This window comes from Coregonus lavaretus (genome assembly GCF_964263955.1).
Source record: "Coregonus lavaretus genome assembly, contig: SUPER_36_unloc_1, whole genome shotgun sequence".
Taxonomy (NCBI): domain Eukaryota; kingdom Metazoa; phylum Chordata; class Actinopteri; order Salmoniformes; family Salmonidae; genus Coregonus; species Coregonus lavaretus.
The window spans coordinates 1580620-1599518 of NW_028167175.1; the positions used below are offsets into that span (position 1 = coordinate 1580620).

At 48.2% G+C, this 18899-nt stretch overlaps 1 protein-coding gene across 1 annotated transcript in view; it reads left to right on the top strand.

Annotated features, from left to right (window-relative positions):
* The window catches only part of pald1a (phosphatase domain containing paladin 1a), a 333284-nt gene that overhangs the window by 25928 nt on the left and 288457 nt on the right, over positions 1 to 18899 (top strand). The window contains exons 8-18 of the mRNA XM_084189079.1: positions 1965 to 2116; positions 3485 to 3572; positions 3661 to 3765; positions 5552 to 5647; positions 6142 to 6276; positions 6536 to 6652; positions 6832 to 7011; positions 9232 to 9429; positions 9844 to 9984; positions 10176 to 10247; positions 12718 to 12858. Of these exons, the coding sequence (XP_084045205.1) occupies positions 1965 to 2116; positions 3485 to 3572; positions 3661 to 3765; positions 5552 to 5647; positions 6142 to 6276; positions 6536 to 6652; positions 6832 to 7011; positions 9232 to 9429; positions 9844 to 9984; positions 10176 to 10247; positions 12718 to 12858 (1425 nt within the window). The remainder of the gene's footprint in view (positions 1 to 1964; positions 2117 to 3484; positions 3573 to 3660; positions 3766 to 5551; positions 5648 to 6141; positions 6277 to 6535; positions 6653 to 6831; positions 7012 to 9231; positions 9430 to 9843; positions 9985 to 10175; positions 10248 to 12717; positions 12859 to 18899) is intronic.

The following is an 18899-nucleotide window of genomic DNA, read 5'->3' on the forward strand; positions in this document are numbered from 1 at the left end:
GGAGGGTTATTAGTGTTCTCAGGGTAAGGAGGGTTATTAGTGTTCTCAGGGTAAGGAGGGTTATTAGTGTTCTCAGGGTAAGGAGGGTTATTACTGTTCTCAGGGTAAGGAGGGTTATTACTGTTCTCAGGGTAAGGAGGGTTATTAGTGTTCTCAGGGTAAGGAGGGTTATTAGTGTTCTCAGGGTAAGGAGGGTTATTACTGTTCTCAGGGTAAGGAGGGTTATTAGTGTTCTCAGGGGTAAGGAGGGTTATTAGTGTTCTCAGGGTAAGGAGGGTTATTAGTGTTCTCAGGGTAAGGAGGGTTATTAGTGTTCTCAGGGTAAATCCTGTTGTATTTGTCTTAACAAAGTAGTCACACTCAAATAATATATATATATAATAATATATTGGAGTCTACCTCGTATGTGAACCTACCTTCTTTTTCATTGAACTGTTTGTTGATTTTATGCTCCATCCAAATAACATTTATATCCTATCCTTAAGTCGTGTTTGAGCGCGATGGCGCCTTCTTTCATTTGTTAGAAACATCCCAAGGATTAGCTATACTTCCAGGATCAAGGTCCTTACAGGTTCAGATCTAACAGCCGTGATCAGGCAGGGCTGTCCCTGTACGGTTTCTATGCTGGAGATGATGTTCTGTAGTTAACCCTGATGTGTTTAAAGGAGACATTCAATATATTAACGAGTGGAACATTCTAGAATACCTGGAGATTCTCAACCAGGTTCTGAGACGGAAGATGGGAGGTTGACCTCACTCTCACACCAGGCACCGCTGTGCCCCATCCATCACCAATAACCATAATAGTTATTATGAATATGACATTAAACCTCACATCTAACCTCACATCTTCACTTGTACAGGATGTGCTTTCTTTCTTTCTTTCTTTCTTTCTTTCTTTCTTTCTTTCTTTCTTTCTTTCTTTCTTTCTTTCTTTCTTTCTTTCTTTCTTTCTTTCTTTCTTTCTTTCTTTCTTTCTTTCTTTCTTGCTTTCTTTCTTTCTTGCTTTCTTTCTTCCTTTCTTTCTTTCTTTCTTTCTTTCTTTCTTTCGTTTTGCCTTTTTTGGAGTGACTCCTGTCACTCTAGTAACAGGCATACTGTCCAGTTCTCTGTGGTTGGAAAGTGGTTGGTTCCAGTGGTCAAACGTAGTGCACTATATAGGGAATAGGGTGCAATTTGGGACAGAGTGTTATTCCTGCTGCTGCTCTGCTCTGTTTCATCTCTGTCTGTCTGTCTCTGTCTGTCTGTCTGTCTCTCTGTCTGTCTGTCTGTCTCTCTGTCTGTCTGACTGACTCTCTGTCTGTCTGTCTGTCTGACTGTCTGACTGTCTGACTCTGTCTGTCTGTCTGCAGCTCTACAGTGTTTGCTAGCTCTGTGATAGCTTCCTGATACGTTTCTTCACACTTCCTGTTTCAGTGGTTGAAAGGTGGGGGGTGCGGTTGCCTGGTCCCAGATCTGTTTGTGCTCTTGCCAACTTGATTACTTTCATCGTCAAACCATGGCATGGTAATGAGTGACAAGGAGTTGGCATGGTAACACAGACGGGCACAGGCTAGGGGGTGGGGAGCTTTCAGTTCAAAACAATCTTAATCACAAATGGCGCCAAATGTAATCACATTTCTGGTAGCAGCTGCACTAGACTGCTAAACAAACAGTGGTTTTCTGATTAGTTTTTGTGATAATAACAGCTGGTTAAAAGACAGTCTTTTTCTTTCTGAGAAATCGTAATCCTCCAGTAGTTTGGTCACATGGTCAGGGTTTAAATTAGAGACCGACAGACAGACATTCCAATGCCTTTTCAAATATGTGTGTGTTGGTTTCCAGGACAGCTAGAAACTCCGGATGGACGCCCTTTAGCCAAAGTGTTGGTCAAATAAAGCTAGGAGAGAATTAGAGCGCAACTTTTCTTTTTCATTTTGTATGTGGTGTTTTCCAATCCCTGTATTTGTGTTGCATGTTTTCAGGAGAGCCCCAACCTGTCATTGAGAAGGGATGTTTCCAGGCCTCTGCCTGCCCTGTTGTTCTGCTGTCAGATGGGGGTAGGGAGGACCAACCTTGCCATGATCCTGGGGACCCTGGTCCTCAACCACCTGAAGACCACCCAGGAACCACCACAGTAAGACAGGACTCAACCTCCACAACCAAACTGGAACCTAGCCTAGAGATACACTACATGGCCAAAAGTATGTGGACACCTGCTCGGCAAACATCTCATTCCAAAATCATGGGCAATAATATGGAGTTGGTTCCCCCTTTTGCTGCTATAACAGCCTCCACTCTTCTGGGAAGGCTTTCCACTAGATGTTGGAACATTGCTGTGGGGACTTGCTTCCATTCAGCCACAAGAGCATTAGTGAGGTCGGGCACTGATGTTGGGCGATTAGGCCTGGCTCGCAGTCGGCCTTCCAATTCATCCTGAAGGTGTTCGATTGTGTTGAGGTCAGGGCTCTGTGCAGGCCAGTCAAGTTCTCCCACACCGATCTCGACCAACCATTTCTATATGGACCTCGCTTTGTGCACGGGTGCATTGTCATGCTGAAACAGGAAAGGGCCTTCCCCAAACTGTTGCCACAAAGTTGGAAGCACAGAATCATCTAGAATGTCATTGTATGCGGTAGCGTTAAGATTTCCCTTCATTGGAACTAAGGGACTAGTCCGAACCATGAAAAACAGCCCCAGACCATTATTCCTCCTCCACCAAACTTTACAGTTGGCACTATGCATTCGGGCAGGTAGCGTTCTCCTGGCATCCGCCAAACCCAGATTAGTCCGTCGGACTGCCAGAGAACGCGTTTCCACTCCTCAAGAGTGCAATGGCGGGGAGCTTTATTCCACTTCAGCCGGTCCCGTTCTGTGAGCTTGTGTGGCCTACCACTTTGCGGCTGAGCTGTTGTTGCTCCTAGATGTTTCCACTTCACAATAACAGCACTTACAGGGCAGACATTTGATGAACTGACTTGTTGGAAAGGTGGCATCCTGTGATGGTGCCACGTTGAAAGTCACTGAGCTCTTCAGTACGGGCCATTCTACTGCCAATGTTTGTCTATGGAGATTGCATGGCTGTGTGCTCGATTTTATACACCTGTCAGCAACAGGTGTGGCTGAAATAGCCGAATCCACTAATTTGAAGGGGTGTCCACATACTTTTGTATATATAGTGTATTGCCAGGCTATCATTGCATATAAGAATTTGTTCTTAATTGACCTGTCTGGTAAAATAAAGGTAAAATATAAAAAATCACTATGAAACTGATCCAGATTATACCCAGAGGGTAACATTTGGCACGTGATGTGTTAATGATGGTTTCTGTTTGCAAACTGTTTTTCTGCTTGAGTAAACATCATTATAACCAGATTTGCTGGGCAGGCCTACATTTCTATCAAAACATTGGATTGGTCAGTGTCATAATAATGCAGTGGTGATGTAGTTAAACTGTAAGGAAGTGTTTTAAAGATGGCTGCCTGTCCGGTTTGTTATTTGCAGAGTGGAGGAGGCAGAAGCCAAGCCCCTGTTCCAAGTCATTCAGACCCTCATCAACAAACTACCTGAAGGACAACAGGTCATGGAAGAGGTGAGTGATCTAGAAATGAGTCCACTAGTTAGGTACATTGTGCTAGTTCCCAGTATTGAAATCATGTTCTGTCCCTTTGGTTCTTCAGGTTGACCAAGCGATCGCCCTGTGTTCAGAAATGCACAACATAAAAGAAGCAATATACGAAAATAAGAAGAAACTTGAAGCGATCGGAGATGATTATCAAATTCAGGTAGGTTATGTTTCAGATTGATCAAAACTTTATCAGTACACTATGATCATTTTGATACAGTAATATGATGCTCCAGTGCTTAGCTAGTATGTTATGATTCTAGGGAGCAGTACCCAAGACTACTGTCTGACTCCTTGATGTCTGTCTCTTCTAGGGAGCAGTACCAAAGACTACTGTCTGACTCCTTGATGTCTGTCTCTTCTAGGAAGCAGTACCCAAGACTACTGTCTGACTCCTTGATGTCTGTCTCTTCTAGGGAGCAGTACCCAAGACTACTGTCTGACTCCTTGATGTCTGTCTCTTCTAGGGAGCAGTACCCAAGACTACTGTCTGACTCCTTGATGTCTGTCTCTTCTAGGGAGCAGTACCCAAGACTACTGTCTGACTCCTTGATGTCTGTCTCTTCTAGGGAGCAGTACCAAAGACTACTGTCTGACTCCTTGATGTCTGTCTCTTCTAGGGAGCAGTACCAAAGACTACTGTCTGACTCCTTGATGTCTGTCTCTTCTAGGGAGCAGTACCCAAGACTACTGTCTGACTCCTTGATGTCTGTCTCTTCTAGGGAGCAGTACCCAAGACTACTGTCTGACTCCTTGATGTCTGTCTCTTCTAGGGAGCAGTACCCAAGACTACTGTCTGACTCCTTGATGTCTGTCTCTTCTAGGGAGCAGTACCAAAGACTACTGTCTGACTCCTTGATGTCTGTCTCTTCTAGGGAGCAGTACCAAATACTACTGTCTGACTCCTTGATGTCTGTCTCTTCTAGGGAGCAGTACCAAATACTACTGTCTGACTCCTTGATGTCTGTCTCTTCTAGGGAGCAGTACCAAAGACTACTGTCTGACTCCTTGATGTCTGTCTCTTCTAGGGAGCAGTACCAAAGACTACTGTCTGACTCCTTGATGTCTGTCTCTTCTAGGGAGCAGTACCAAAGACTACTGTCTGACTCCTTGATGTCTGTCTCTTCTAGGGAGCAGTACCAAAGACTACTGTCTGACTCCTTGATGTCTGTCTCTTCTAGGGAGCAGTACCAAAGACTACTGTCTGACTCCTTGATGTCTGTCTCTTCTAGGGAGCAGTACCAAAGACTACTTTCTGACTCCTTGATGTCTGTCTCTTCTAGGGAGCAGTACCAAAGACTACTGTCTGACTCCTTGATGTCTGTCTCTTCTAGGGAGCAGTACCAAAGACTACTGTCTGACTCCTTGATGTCTGTCTCTTCTAGGGAGCAGTACCAAAGACTACTGTCTGACTCCTTGATGTCTGTCTCTTCTAGGGAGCAGTACCAAAGACTACTGTCTGACTCCTTGATGTCTGTCTCTTCTAGGGAGCAGTACCAAAGACTACTGTCTGACTCCTTGATGTCTGTCTCTTCTAGGGAGCAGTACCAAAGACTACTGTCTGACTCCTTGATGTCTGTCTCTTCTAGGGAGCAGTACCCAAGACTACTGTCTGACTCCTTGATGTCTGTCTCTTCTAGGGAGCAGTACCCAAGACCACTGTCTGACTCCTTGATGTCTGTCTCTTCTAGGGAGCAGTACCAAAGACTACTGTCTGACTCCTTGATGTCTGTCTCTTCTAGGGAGCAGTACCAAAGACTACTGTCTGACTCCTTGATGTCTGTCTCTTCTAGGGAGCAGTAACAAAGACTACTGTCTGACTCCTTGATGTCTGTCTCTTCTAGGGAGCAGTACCAAAGACTACTGTCTGACTCCTTGATGTCTGTCTCTTCTAGGGAGCAGAAACAAAGACTACTGTCTGACTCCTTGATGTCTGTCTCTTCTAGGGAAGCACAACCAAAGACTACTTTCTCCACAGAGCCATACAGAGCCTGGAACGGTATTTCTACCTGATTGTGTTCAACGCATACCTTCATGAACAGGTATGGCTTTGTTCCAAATGGCACCCATAGCGAAATTCTATCTTTCACTCATACATACAAGCCAATGTTATTTTGTATTGACTCTGCTGTTTGTCTTTTCTGGCTGCCATTGTTTGTGCTTTGCATTGAGATGACAAATGTCCTGTTTTTAGCAGACAAAGACATCTCAATCTTTACGTCTGATTTTACCATGGCAGACAAAGACCTAAATCTTTACGTCTGATTTTACCATGGCAGACAAAGACATCTCAATCTTTTGTGTCCTGTTTTTACCATGGCAAACAAAGACATCTCAATCTTTACATCTGTTTTTACCATGACAGACAAAGACATCTCAATCTTTACGTCTGATTTTACCATGGCAAACAAAGACATCTCAATCTTTTGTGTCCTGATTTTACCATGGCAGACAAAGACATCTCAATCTTTACGTCTGATTTTACCATGGCAGACAAAGACATCTCAATCTTTACGTCTGTTTTGTGGTGTTGCAGTATTCTCTTGGCTTTGCGTCCAACTTCAGCCAGTGGCTGTGTGCTCACGCCTGGGTGTACCGCCTGCTGGCCTGTATGGACCTATCAGAACTCTCCGCTCCGCCCGATCTCGTCACCAAGGGAGCCCGCGTTTTGGTGAGAACCTCCCACCAAATGACATCACATCACACTCACTCAGACCCACTGCAGAACATCGAACTCAGTCAGGAGCAGAGAAATAGAATTTCTCTGTTTCAAGTTTGTTTGCCTTGTGTAATGAATACATTCACTGGAAATCTAACTCATTATCTTATGTACTTACTGTGTGTGTGTGTGTGTGTGTGTGTGTGTGTGTGTGTGTGTGTGTGTGTGTGTGTGTGTGTGTGTGTGTGTGTGTGTGTGTGTGTGCGCGCAGGTTGCTCATGAGTACCTGTCTCCAGACATACTCAGCACAGTGAAGGAGATGAAGGTGGCTAACTTCAGAAGAGTCCCCAAGATGCCCGTCTACGGCATGTCACAGCCTACATCAGAGGTAAGATCTACACCAACCCCCCGTACCCTGTCACATTTGGTCAATGTCCAAAATGCTAGTTTCCCAGAACTTTCTATCTTTAGCAGACATAAAAAAACGTTTTAAGACATCCCAGTTCTTACAGTACGTTGTCTGTCAAGCTGAACTGAAGCGTATCTGCGGGGGTTGTGTGTTTGTAGGCGACGGGTGCGGTGCTGACCCACCTGACGGATGAGAAGAGGAAGTACAGCCACGTGCTGTGGGTCAACCTGCAGGAGGAGCTGGTTCTGGAGGGGAACGGACAGGTCTTCACTCCCAGAGAGCCTTCCTGTCTGGAGCAACACATCCCTGTCCCCGCCACAGACCCCACACACATAGAGGTACGAGATACACCATATATACAAAAGTATGTGGACACCCCTTTCAAATGAGTGGATTCGGCTATTTCAGCCACACCCGTTGCTGACAGGTGTATAAAATCAAAGCACACCGCCATGCAATCTCCATAGACAAACATTGGCTGTAAAATGGCCTTACTGAAGAGCTCAGTGCCTTTCAACGTGGCACCGTCATAGGATGCCACCTTTCCAACAATTCAGTTCGTCAAATTTCTGCCCTGCTAGAGCGGCCCCGGTCAACTGTAAGTGCAGTTATTGTGAAGTGGAAACGTCTAGGAGCAACAACGGCTCAGCCGCGAAGTGGTAGGCCAACTGACCCTAAACTTAACCTCCAGCACATAGACGTACTAACTGACCCTAACCTTAACCTCCAGCACATAGAGGTACTAACTGGCCCTAACCTCCAGCACATAGAGGTATTAACTGACCCTAACCGTAACCCCCAGCACATAGAGGTACTAACTGACCCTAACCCCCAGCACATAAAGGTACTAACTGACCCTAACCCCCAGCACATAAAGGTACTAACTGACCTTAACCTTAACCCTAACCTTAACCACTAGCACATAGAGGTATTAACTGACCTTAACCTTAACCCTAACCTTAACCCCCAGCACATAGAGGTATTAACTGAACCTAACCTTAACCCCCAGCACATAGAGGTATCAACTGACCCTAACCTTAACCCCCAGCACATAGAGGTATTAACTGACCCTAACCTTAAACCTAACCTTAACCCCCAGCACATAGAGGTATTAACTGAACCTAACCTTAACCCCCAGTACATAGAGGTATTAACTGAACCTAAGCTTAACCCCCAGCACATAGAGGTATCAACTGACCTTAACCTTAACCCCCATCACATAGAGGTATTAACTGAACCTTAACCCCCAGCACATAGAGGTATTAACTGAACCTTAACCCCCAGCACATAGAGGTATTAACTGAACCTTAACCCCCAGCACATAGAGGTATTAACTGAACCTTAACCCCCAGCACATAGAGGTATTAACTGAACCTTAACCCCCAGCACATAGAGGTATTAACTGAACCTTAACCCCCATCACATAGAGGTATTAACTGAACCTTAACCCCCATCACATAGAGGTATTAACTGAACCTTAACCCCCAGCACATAGAGGTATTAACTGAACCTTAACCCCCAGCACATAGAGGTATTAACTGAACCTTAACCCCCAGCACATAGAGGTATTAACTGAACCTTAACCCCCAGCACATAGAGGTATTAACTGAACCTTAACCCCCAGCACATAGAGGTATTAACTGAACCTTAACCCCCATCACATAGAGGTATTAACTGAACCTTAACACCCATCACATAGAGGTATTAACTGAACCTTAACCCCCATCACATAGAGGTATTAACTGAACATTAACCCCCAGCACATAGAGGTATTAACTTAACCTTAACCCCCAGCACATAGAGGTCCAGTGTTTCATGTTACCCTGCTGATTTGGTGTGATACAGAAGTTCCAGGTTCTCTCCCTACTACTGTGGTCCTCTGTAGCTCAGCTGGCATATTATTATTATTATTATTATTATTATTATTACTAGCGATCAGCCTCACTGTGACTCACTGGCTTGACTGTCCCCGTCAAAATCAAATCAATGTTCCCTGTAGGGAACATAATACTGTTTGTATGATGCTGCAAATAAATGTTCTTTACACAGACCATAAAGTCAGGAAAGTAAAGTGAGGGTTTCCCGAGTGGCCCAGCGGTCTAAGGCACTGCAGTGCTTAGAGGCGTCACTACAGATCCGGGTTCGATCCCGGGCTGTGTCGCAGCTGGCCGCGACCGGGAGACCCATGAGGCGACGCACAATTTGGCCCAGCGTCGTCCGGGTTAGGGGAGGGTTTGGCCGGGCCGGGATGTCCTTGTCCCATCGCACTCTAGCGACCTCTTGTGGCGGGCCGGGCGCATGCACGCTGACTTCGGGTCGCCAGTTGTACGGTGTTTCCTCCGACACATTGGTCCGGGGTTAAGTGAGCAGTGTGTCAAGAAGCAGTGCGGCTTGGCAGGGTCGTGTTTCGGAGGACCCATGGCTCTCGACCTTCGCCTCTCCCGAGTCCGTACGGGAGTTGCAGCGATGGGACAAGACTGTAACTACCAATTGGGTATCACGAAATTGGGGAGGAAAAAGGGGTAGTCTGACTGTCTCTCCCCTCCTCTCTACCCCAGAAACTAGAGACCGCCCTGGGAGAGGAGGTTCAGAGAGCCCAGAAGTGGCTGGAGGTGTCTCTGGAGCAGGAGAAACAGATGAAGATGTTTAAAACCTGTCTGACGGTCCAGGAGGTCTTCAACCAGTGCAAGAGAACACACCAGGGACTGCTGTATAAACGCATCCCTCTGTCAGACTGCTGCGCCCCCAAGGAGGAGGTACAGACGGACGCCACGCAGCCACACACACATATATATATATACACACACACACATGCACATACATGCACACACACGCAGACACACACACACACACACGCACACACACGCACACATACACACACACACACACACACACACACACACACACAGGTAATGGGTTTTGTGGAGGCACTGCAGTGGCAGGTTTTCATTTGGCGATGATATGAGGGGTGAAAATGGAAAGCTTTGTACTCCCTCTAGTGGTGTTGAATGTTATTACACATGTTGTATCAATAATATAACTGAATATAGCCATCTGGTGCATGTGTGTGTGTGTGTGTGTGTGTGTGTGTGTGTGTGTGTGTGCATGTGTGTGTGTGTGTGTGTGTGTGTGTGCATGTGTCTGTGTGTGTGCATGTGTTTTACCCCCAGGACTTTGACCAGCTCATGGAGGCCATGAAGAGTACCTTGGCAGAGGACTCTCACTCAGCCTTCGTGTTTAACTGCTCCAACGGCAAGGGAAGAACTACCACAGCCATGGTCATAGCTGCCCTCACTCTCTGGCACTTCAATGTAAGACCACTCCCCTCACTCTCTGGCACTTCAATGTAAGAGTCTATTCTGGAATACCAACGTATAATCCAGGAATAGTCACTTTTCAAGTTAATTTGCCTTCTAATAAACACATTGGAGAGGTTACCAGATCTGTAAGACCAGTATTAAAACAGCCATGTTCATCCGTTGTTGGTTTGTCTCTGCCTCAGGGGTTTCCTGAGTTCGGTGATGATGAGCTTGTCAGTGTTCCTGATGCCAAGTACACAAAGGGAGAATTCAAGGTGAGTTACAACATAAGAGACTTTTACCAAAAGAGGGTTTGAGTGGAACATGACCGTTTTAGATTCACCACATTACCAGAGACTATAGTGTTAGAGCTCTAGTGTCCTAGCAACCACCTAACAGACATGATTCTCCTCTGGTCTGGAATAGTCTGGCTGAATGGGGCCTGTAGAGAGAGGCTCTCCCTCTGCCTCCCCAATGGCTCCACAATCCCTATTTAGTGGACTACTTTTGATCTGGGCCCCCCTTAGGGCTCTGCTCAAAAGTAGTGCACTGTACAGGGTATGTGAGGCCATTTGGGACTCACCCTTGCTCTCAGTAGCTGTGGTCTGATAATGAGCCAGTGGTCAGTTCGGGTTCAGAAAACGTTCATGTCCTCAATGAGCCAGTGGTCAGTTCAGGTTCAGAAAACGTTCATGTCCTCAATGAGCCAGTGGTCAGTTCGGGTTCAGAAAACGTTCATGTCCTCAATGAGCCAGTGGTCAGTTCAGGTTCAGAAAACGTTCATGTCCTCAATGAGCCAGTTCATTTTGCAGCAAACACAATACGTCCAGATTAAATCACAGATTTAAAAGCAACAACAACTGATAGCAAATTATATTTACAAGCAAAGTAGGCTGAATAAGTGCAATTTGATAAAAATGTCATAATTGGGCCACATGTACTGTACATGTCAGTGATTCCCGGGCCAACCATACATAACATGTAAACATGACTGACTGAGTCGCTTTGGATAAAAGCACCTGCTAATTCACCCACAGTTAGTCAACAGTGGAGTGTCTGGGTTACAGAGTACAGTACTGACCCAGGCTGGTTACTAGGGAAACTCTGGCTGGCTGACTGACACATAGGACCTGCAGGCCTGTCCTGTCCGCTGGCAGTCTGGCTGCAACACAGGCTCTGGTCCATTCTCTGTCTGTGGATATGGGCCAACTCTGGGTCAACACAATTTTATGTAAATGTCAACACCATATTATGTAAATGAAACCTGGGGTCCATTATAACTCAGTGGCCTGTAAAAATGGGACCTGATGCATCTCTGCTTGGCGCTCCACATTAAGGAGATAGATTGGGGGGTAAGGCCCTGCGATAGACTAGTGTCCTGTCCAGGGGGTGTCCTGGTACATCAAGCTGCCTCCCGCTACAGAAACAGGAGATAGACTAGTGTCCTGTCCAGGGGGTGTCCTGTACATCAAGCTGCCTCACTACAGAAACAGGAGATAGACTAGTGTCCTGTCCAGGGGGTGTCCTGGTACATCAAGCTGTCTCACTACAGAAACAGGAGATAGACTAGTGTCCTGTCCAGGGGGTGTCCTGGTACATCAAGCTGTCTCACTACAGAAACAGGAGATAGACTAGTGTCCTGTCCAGGGGGTGGACTGGTACATCAAGCTGTCTCACACTACAGAAACAGCGTTCTGAGACGTTCTGGCTCGCACAAGCCAAGGCCAGGACTACTTACTTTTTACTACCTGGGGTCCATGGTAACACATCACCATCTCTCTTCACTACCTGGGGTCCATGGTAACACATCACCATCTCTCTTCACTACCTGGGGTCCATGGTAACACATCACCATCTCTCTTCACTACCTGGGGTCCATGGTAACACGTCACCACCATCTCTCTTCACTACCTGGGGTCCATGGTAACACATCACCATCTCTCTTCACTACCTGGGGTCCATGGTAACACATCACCACCATCTCTCTTCACTACCTGGGGTCCATGGTAACACATCACCACCATCTCTCTTCACTACCTGGGGTCCATGGTAACACGTCACCACCATCTCTCTTCACTACCTGGGGTCCATGGTAACACATCACCACCATCTCTCTTCACTACCTGGGGTCCATGGTAACACGTCACCACCATCTCTCTTCACTACCTGGGGTCCATGGTAACACATCACCACCATCGCTCTTCACTCGGTCATGATGAAAAGCCTGTTTAGCCTGTTTCCAGTTTTTAAGCGAAATTTGTTTTTAAATTATTAGAGTAGAGCGTCAATAAATCTTTACTCCTGTGTAATATGAAGGTTAATCCAGAATATAAGAGATTGTAAAACATGTATCGGATTTGACAGTGAGTGTGTGTGTGTGTATTCTGGCCTGTCTGACAGTGAGTGTGTGTGTGTTCTGTCCTGTCTAACAGTGAGTGTGTGTGTGTGTTCTGTCCTGTCTGACAGTGAGTGTGTGTGTTCTGTCCTGTCTGACAGTGAGTGTGTGTGTGTTCTGTCCTGTCTGACAGTGAGTGTGTGTGTTCTGTCCTGTCTGACAGTGAGTGTGTGTGTTCTGTCCTGTCTGACAGTCAGTGTGTGTGTTCTGTCCTGTCTGACAGTGAGTGTGTGTGTTCTGTCCTGTCTGACAGTGAGTGTGTGTGTTCTGTCCTGTCTGACAGTGTGTGTGTGTGTTCTGTCCTGTCTGACAGTGAGTGTGTGTGTTCTGTCCTGTCTGTCTGTCCCCAGGTGGTGATGCAGCTAGTTAGACTGCTGCCGGACGGTCACCGAATGAAGAGGGAAGTAGACATGGCTTTGGACTCTGTCAGCGAGACCATGACCCCCATGCATTACCACCTCAGAGAGATAATCATCTGTACCTATAGACAGGTAGGACCACCCCCCTTTACACTCCTATAGACAGGTAGGACCATGTACCACCATACACCCCATAGACAGCCAGCCATACTAGACCATGTACCACCATACACCCCATAGACAGCCAGCCATACTAGACCATGTACCACCATACACCCCTATAGACTGCCACCTAAGAGATTATCATCTGCGCCTACAGACAGGTCCACTAGGGGGCGACACCTGCCTTTACATTACACTACCTATCATTAACACAAATAATGTCAACTCATTAAAACACTGTTTTGAAGGCTGTTTTGATTACACTGAGATAAGGAAATGGTTGCATTGGTCATCATGTGTCACAGGTGCATTTTTTGTCTGAAAGGCATGACCTTGAACTGGTACAACCCAATGGGAGAGGCAAGCCTCCTGTAGCTCAGTTGGTAGAGCATGGCACTTGCAACGCCAGGATTGTGGGTTCGATTCCCACGGGGGGCCAGTATAAAAAAATGTATGCACTCACTAACTGTAAGTCGCTCTGGATAAGCTCGTCTGCTAAATGACCAAAATGTAAATGTAAAATGTAAGATTATTTAGCAACAGTTCTACTACTGGCCCATTGATAGGGGTAATGCTCTTGTTTTTATTTAGCTGCAGTTCCACTCCTTGCCCATAGATGGGGGTAAAGCGCTTGTTTTTATTTAGCTGCAGTTCCACTCCTTGCCCATAGATGGGGGTAATGCTCTTGTTTTTATTAAGCTGCAGTTCCACTCCTTGCCCATAGATGGGGGTAAAGCTCTTGTTTTTATTTAGCTGCAGTTCCACTCCTTGCCCATTGATGGGGGTAATGCTCTTGTTTTTAGGTGACTAGTTATGTCTTGGACCCAAGGGACTCAGTAACATTTACAAGTACTATGTTTATTTTAGTTGTTGTTGTTTATGTTAATTATTTGACCTTAGGGTGCAGTACTGGTTAGAAATGAACAATATGTTGTTGCTTATGGTAATGCTCTCAGATACTTTTTAGATTGACTAGTTGCTTTAAACTCTTTTCATTGAGGAAGCATCTCGTGTAGGGTAGGGTAGTGGAGGGTAGGGTAGGGTAGTGGAGGGTAGGGTAGTGGAGGGTAGGGTAGGGTAGGGTAGGGTAGTGGAGGGTAGGGTAGTGGAGGGTAGGGTAGTGGAGGGTAGGGTAGGGTAGTGGAGGGTAGGGTAGTGGAGGGTAGTGGAGGGTAGTGGAGGGTAGGGTAGTGGAGGGTAGTGGAGGGTAGGATAGTGGAGGGTAGGGTAGTGGAGGGTAGGGTAGTGGAGGGTAGGGTAGGGGAGGGTAGTGTAGTGGAGGGTAGTGGAGGGTAGTGTAGGGTAGGGTAGGGTAGTGGAGGGTAGGATAGGGTAGGATAGTGGAGGGTAGGGTAGTGGAGGGTAGGGTAGTGGAGGGTAGGGTAGTGGAGGGTAGGGTAGTGGAGGGTAGTGGAGGGTAGTGGAGGGTAGGGTAGTGGAGGGTAGTGGAGGGTAGGATAGTGGAGGGTAGGGTAGTGGAGGGTAGTGTAGTGGAGGGTAGGGTAGTGGAGGGTAGGGTAGTGGAGGGTAGTGGAGGGTAGGGTAGGGTAGGGTAGGGTAGTGGAGGGTAGGGTAGTGGAGGGTAGGGTAGTGGAGGGTAGGGTAGTGGAGGGTAGTGTAGTGGAGGGTAGTGGAGGGTAGTGTAGGGTAGGGTAGTGGAGGGTAGGGTAGTGGAGGGTAGGGTAGGGTAGTGGAGGGTAGGGTAGTGGAGGGTAGGGTAGTGGAGGGTAGTGTAGTGGAGGGTGGTGTAGTGGAGGGTAGGGTAGTGGAGGGTAGGGTAGTGGAGGGTAGGGTAGTGGAGGGTAGTGTAGGGTAGGGTAGGGTAGTGGAGGGTAGGGTAGGGTAGGGTAGTGTAGTGGAGGGTAGTGTAGTGGAGGGTGGTGTAGTGGAGGGTAGGGTAGTGGAGGGTAGGGTAGTGGAGGGTAGTGTAGTGGAGGGTAGTGGAGGGTAGTGTAGGGTAGGGTAGGGTAGTGGAGGGTAGGGTAGTGGAGGGTAGGGTAGTGGAGGGTAGTGTAGTGGAGGGTGGTGTAGTGGAGGGTAGGGTAGTGGAGGGTAGGGTAGGGTAGGGTAGTGGAGGGTAGTGTAGGGTAGGGTAGGGTAGTGGAGGGTAGGGTAGGGTAGGGTAGTGTAGTGGAGGGTAGTGTAGTGGAGGGTAGGGTAGTGGAGGGTAGGGTAGTGGAGGGTAGGGTAGTGGAGGGTAGTGTAGTGGAGGGTGGTGTAGTGGAGGGTAGGGTAGGGTAGGGTAGGGTAGTGGAGGGTAGGGTAGTGGAGGGTAGGGTAGTGGAGGGTAGGGTAGTGGAGGGTAGTGTAGTGGAGGGTGGTGTAGTGGAGGGTAGGGTAGTGGAGGGTAGGGTAGGGTAGGGTAGTGGAGGGTAGGGTAGTGGAGGGTAGTGTAGTGGAGGGTAGGGTAGTGGAGGGTAGGGTAGTGGAGGGTAGTGTAGTGGAGGGTAGGGTAGTGGAGGGTAGGGTAGTGGAGGGTAGTGTAGTGGAGGGTAGTGTAGTGGAGGGTAGGGTAGTGGAGGGTAGTGTAGTGGAGGGTAGGGTAGTGGAGGGTAGGGTAGTGGAGGGTAGGGTAGTGGAGGGTAGTGTAGTGGAGGGTGGTGTAGTGGAGGGTAGGGTAGGGTAGTGGAGGGTAGTGTAGTGGAGGGTAGGGTAAGGTAGTGGAGGGTAGTGTAGTGGAGGGTAGGGTAGTGGAGGGTAGGGTAGTGGAGGGTAGGGTAGGGTAGGGTAGGGTAGTGTAGTGTAGTGGAGGGTGGTGGAGGGTGTTCCATTATTAAAGTGACCAGTGATTCCATATCTATGTACATAGGGCAGCGCCTCTAAGGTGCAGGGTTGATTAACCGGGTGGTAGCCGGCTAGTGTGTGTGTGTGTGCATGCGTCCGTGTGTTCATGCGTGTGTGTAGGGAGTGATCCTGTTGTTGAAGTTCCACAGGGCTGCAGTGCTCTGCTCTCTCTGTTTTTGCCATTTGTAATACAGACTGTAATCAGTGTGTGTCTGTCTGTACTGAGGCTGCGCTCTGAGGCTGCCTGACTGCACATGGGCTAGCCGGAGGTACCCTGCCCCGTCTCCACACTATCAATGGGCCCCATTGTCCCGCCGTCTCTGTCTTTCTCTCTCTCTCTCTCTCTTTCTCTTTCTCTTTCTCTGTCTCTCTCTCTGTCTCTGTCTCTGTCTCTGTCTCTGTCTCTGTCTTTCTCTGTCTCTTTCTCTTTCTCTCTCTCTCGCTCTCTCTCTCTCTCTCTCTCTCTCTCTCTCTCTCTCTCTCTCTCTCTCTCTCTCTCTGTCTCTGTCTCTGTCTCTGTCTCTGTCTCTCTGTCTTTCTCTTTCTCTCTCTCTCTCTCTGTGTCTCTCTGTCTCTGTTTCTGTCTCTCTCTCTGTCTCTGTTTCTGTCTCTCTCTCTGTCTCTCTCTCTCTTTCTCTCTCGCTCTCTCTCTGTCTGTCTCTGTCTGTCTCTCTCTCTCTGTCTCTCTCTTTCTGTCTCTCTCTTTCTGTCTCTCTGTCTCTGTCTCTGTCTCTGTCTCTGTCTCTCTCTCTCTCTCTCTCTCTCTCTCTCTCTCTCTCTCTCTCTCTCTCTCTCTCTCTCTCTCTCTCTCTCTCCCCGCTGTCTCTCTTTTTATTTGTTTCAACACAGCAGCAGTTCAACCTGGCTACTGCTTCCCACCTTTAATAGATTCCACTCTGTGACATATATTCTTCTTAATGTTTTATTTGTCAATAGTCTATCCAGCCTCCAGCTCCTCTCATCTCCTGTGTGTGTGTGTGTGTGTGTGTGTGTGTGTGTGTGTGTGTGTGTGTGTGTGTGTGTGAGCCGGCAGGTCTAGGTGATAAAACAGAGCCAGATGTGGCTGCTGGAAGGAAGCAGAGCAACGTGAATCAGACATGAGTAACACACCCCCCCCACCCCCTCCATCTCCCTCCATCTCCCCACATAGCCTCTCTCCTCTCTGTCCGTCTTGGGCTCTTGGCTCCTGGTCAGGGGGGTTGGTTTGAGGCTTGGGGAATCTCTTCCTCTGTTCTCCTCTTCTCTGCCAGAGGACTTAATGAAGGGCCTGTAAATCCCTGCCTAGACCAGGTGTGACTGAGGCTTACACACGTTACAGACCCAGGGTCCTCAGTGGCTAGCTGGGCGTCAACGCCAAGGAACAACACTCAGCCTGGGATGAGAGGCTCATAACATCCTCTGGCAGGAGGGGAAAGCACACACAACCCAGCAGCTTAGAGGCAGCAGTCTCCCTCTCTCTCTGTCTGTCTCTCTGTGTGTCTCTCTCTCTCTGCCTGTCTCTCTGTGTGTCCCTCTCTCTCTGCCTGTCTCTCTGTGTGTCCCTCTCTCTCTGTCTCTCTGTGTGTCTCCCTCTCTCTGTCTGTCTCTCTGTGTGTCTCCCTCTCTCTGTCTGTCTCTCTGTGTGTCTCTCTCTGTCTCTCTGTGTCTCTCCCTCTCTCTCTCTGTCTCTCTGTGTGTCTCTCCCTCTCTCTCTCTGTCTCTCTGTGTCTCTCTCTGTCTGTCTCTCTGTGTGTCCCTCTCTCTCTGTCTCTCTGTGTGTCTCCCTCTGTCTGTCTCTCTCTCTCTCTCTCTGTCTCTCTGTGTCTCTCTCTGTCTGTCTCTCTGTGTGTCCCTCTCTCTCTGTCTCTCTGTGTGTCTCCCTCTGTCTGTCTCTCTCTCTCTCTCTCTCTCTCTCTCTCTCTCTCTCTCTCTGTCTCTCTGTGTGTCTCCCTCTCTCTCTGTCTGTCTCTCTGTGTGTCTCTCCCTCTCTCTCTGTCTGTCTCTCTGTGTGTCTCTCTCTCTCTGCCTGTCTCTCCCTCTCTCTCTCTGTCTCTCTGTGTGTCTCCCTCTCTCTGTCTGTCTCTCTGTGTGTCTCCCTCTCTCTCTCTGTATCTCTGTGTCTCTCCCTCTCTCTCTCTGTCTCTCTGTGTGTCTCTCCCTCTCTCTCTGTCTGTCTCTCTGTGTGTCTCTCTCTCTCTGCCTGTCTCTCTGTGTGTCCCTCTCTCTCTGTCTCTCTGTGTGTCTCCCTCTCTCTGTCTGTCTCTCTGTGTGTCTCCCTCTCTCTGTCTGTCTCTCTGTGTGTCTCTCTCTGTCTCTCTGTGTCTCTCCCTCTCTCTCTCTGTCTCTCTGTGTGTCTCTCCCTCTCTCTCTCTGTCTCTCTGTGTCTCTCTCTGTCTGTCTCTCTGTGTGTCCCTCTCTCTCTGTCTCTCTGTGTGTCTCCCTCTGTCTGTCTCTCTCTCTCTCTCTCTCTCTCTGTCTCTCTGTGTCTCTCTCTGTCTGTCTCTCTGTGTGTCCCTCTCTCTCTGTCTCTCTGTGTGTCTCCCTCTGTCTGTCTCTCTCTCTCTCTCTCTCTGTCTCTCTGTGTGTCTCCCTCTCTCTCTGTCTGTCTCTCTGTGTGTCTCTCCCTCTCTCTCTGTCTGTCTCTCTGTGTGTCTCTCTCTCTCTGCCTGTCTCTCCCTCTCTCTCTCTGTCTCTCTGTGTGTCTCCCTCTCTCTGTCTGTCTCTCTGTGTGTCTCCCTCTCTCTCTCTGTATCTCTGTGTCTCTCCCTCTCTCTCTCTGTCTCTCTGTGTGTCTCTCCCTCTCTCTCTGTCTGTCTCTCTGTGTGTCTCTCTCTCTCTGCCTGTCTCTCTGTGTGTCCCTCTCTCTCTGTCTCTCTGTGTGTCTCCCTCTCTCTGTCTGTCTCTCTGTGTGTCTCCCTCTCTCTGTCTGTCTCTCTGTGTGTCTCTCTCTGTCTCTCTGTGTCTCTCCCTCTCTCTCTCTGTCTCTCTGTGTGTCTCTCCCTCTCTCTCTCTGTCTCTCTGTGTCTCTCTCTGTCTGTCTCTCTGTGTGTCCCTCTCTCTCTGTCTCTCTGTGTGTCTCCCTCTGTCTGTCTCTCTCTCTCTCTCTCTCTGTCTCTCTGTGTCTCTCTCTGTCTGTCTCTCTGTGTGTCCCTCTCTCTCTGTCTCTCTGTGTGTCCCCCTCTGTCTGTCTCTCTCTCTCTCTCTCTCTGTCTCTCTGTGTGTCTCCCTCTCTCTCTGTCTGTCTCTCT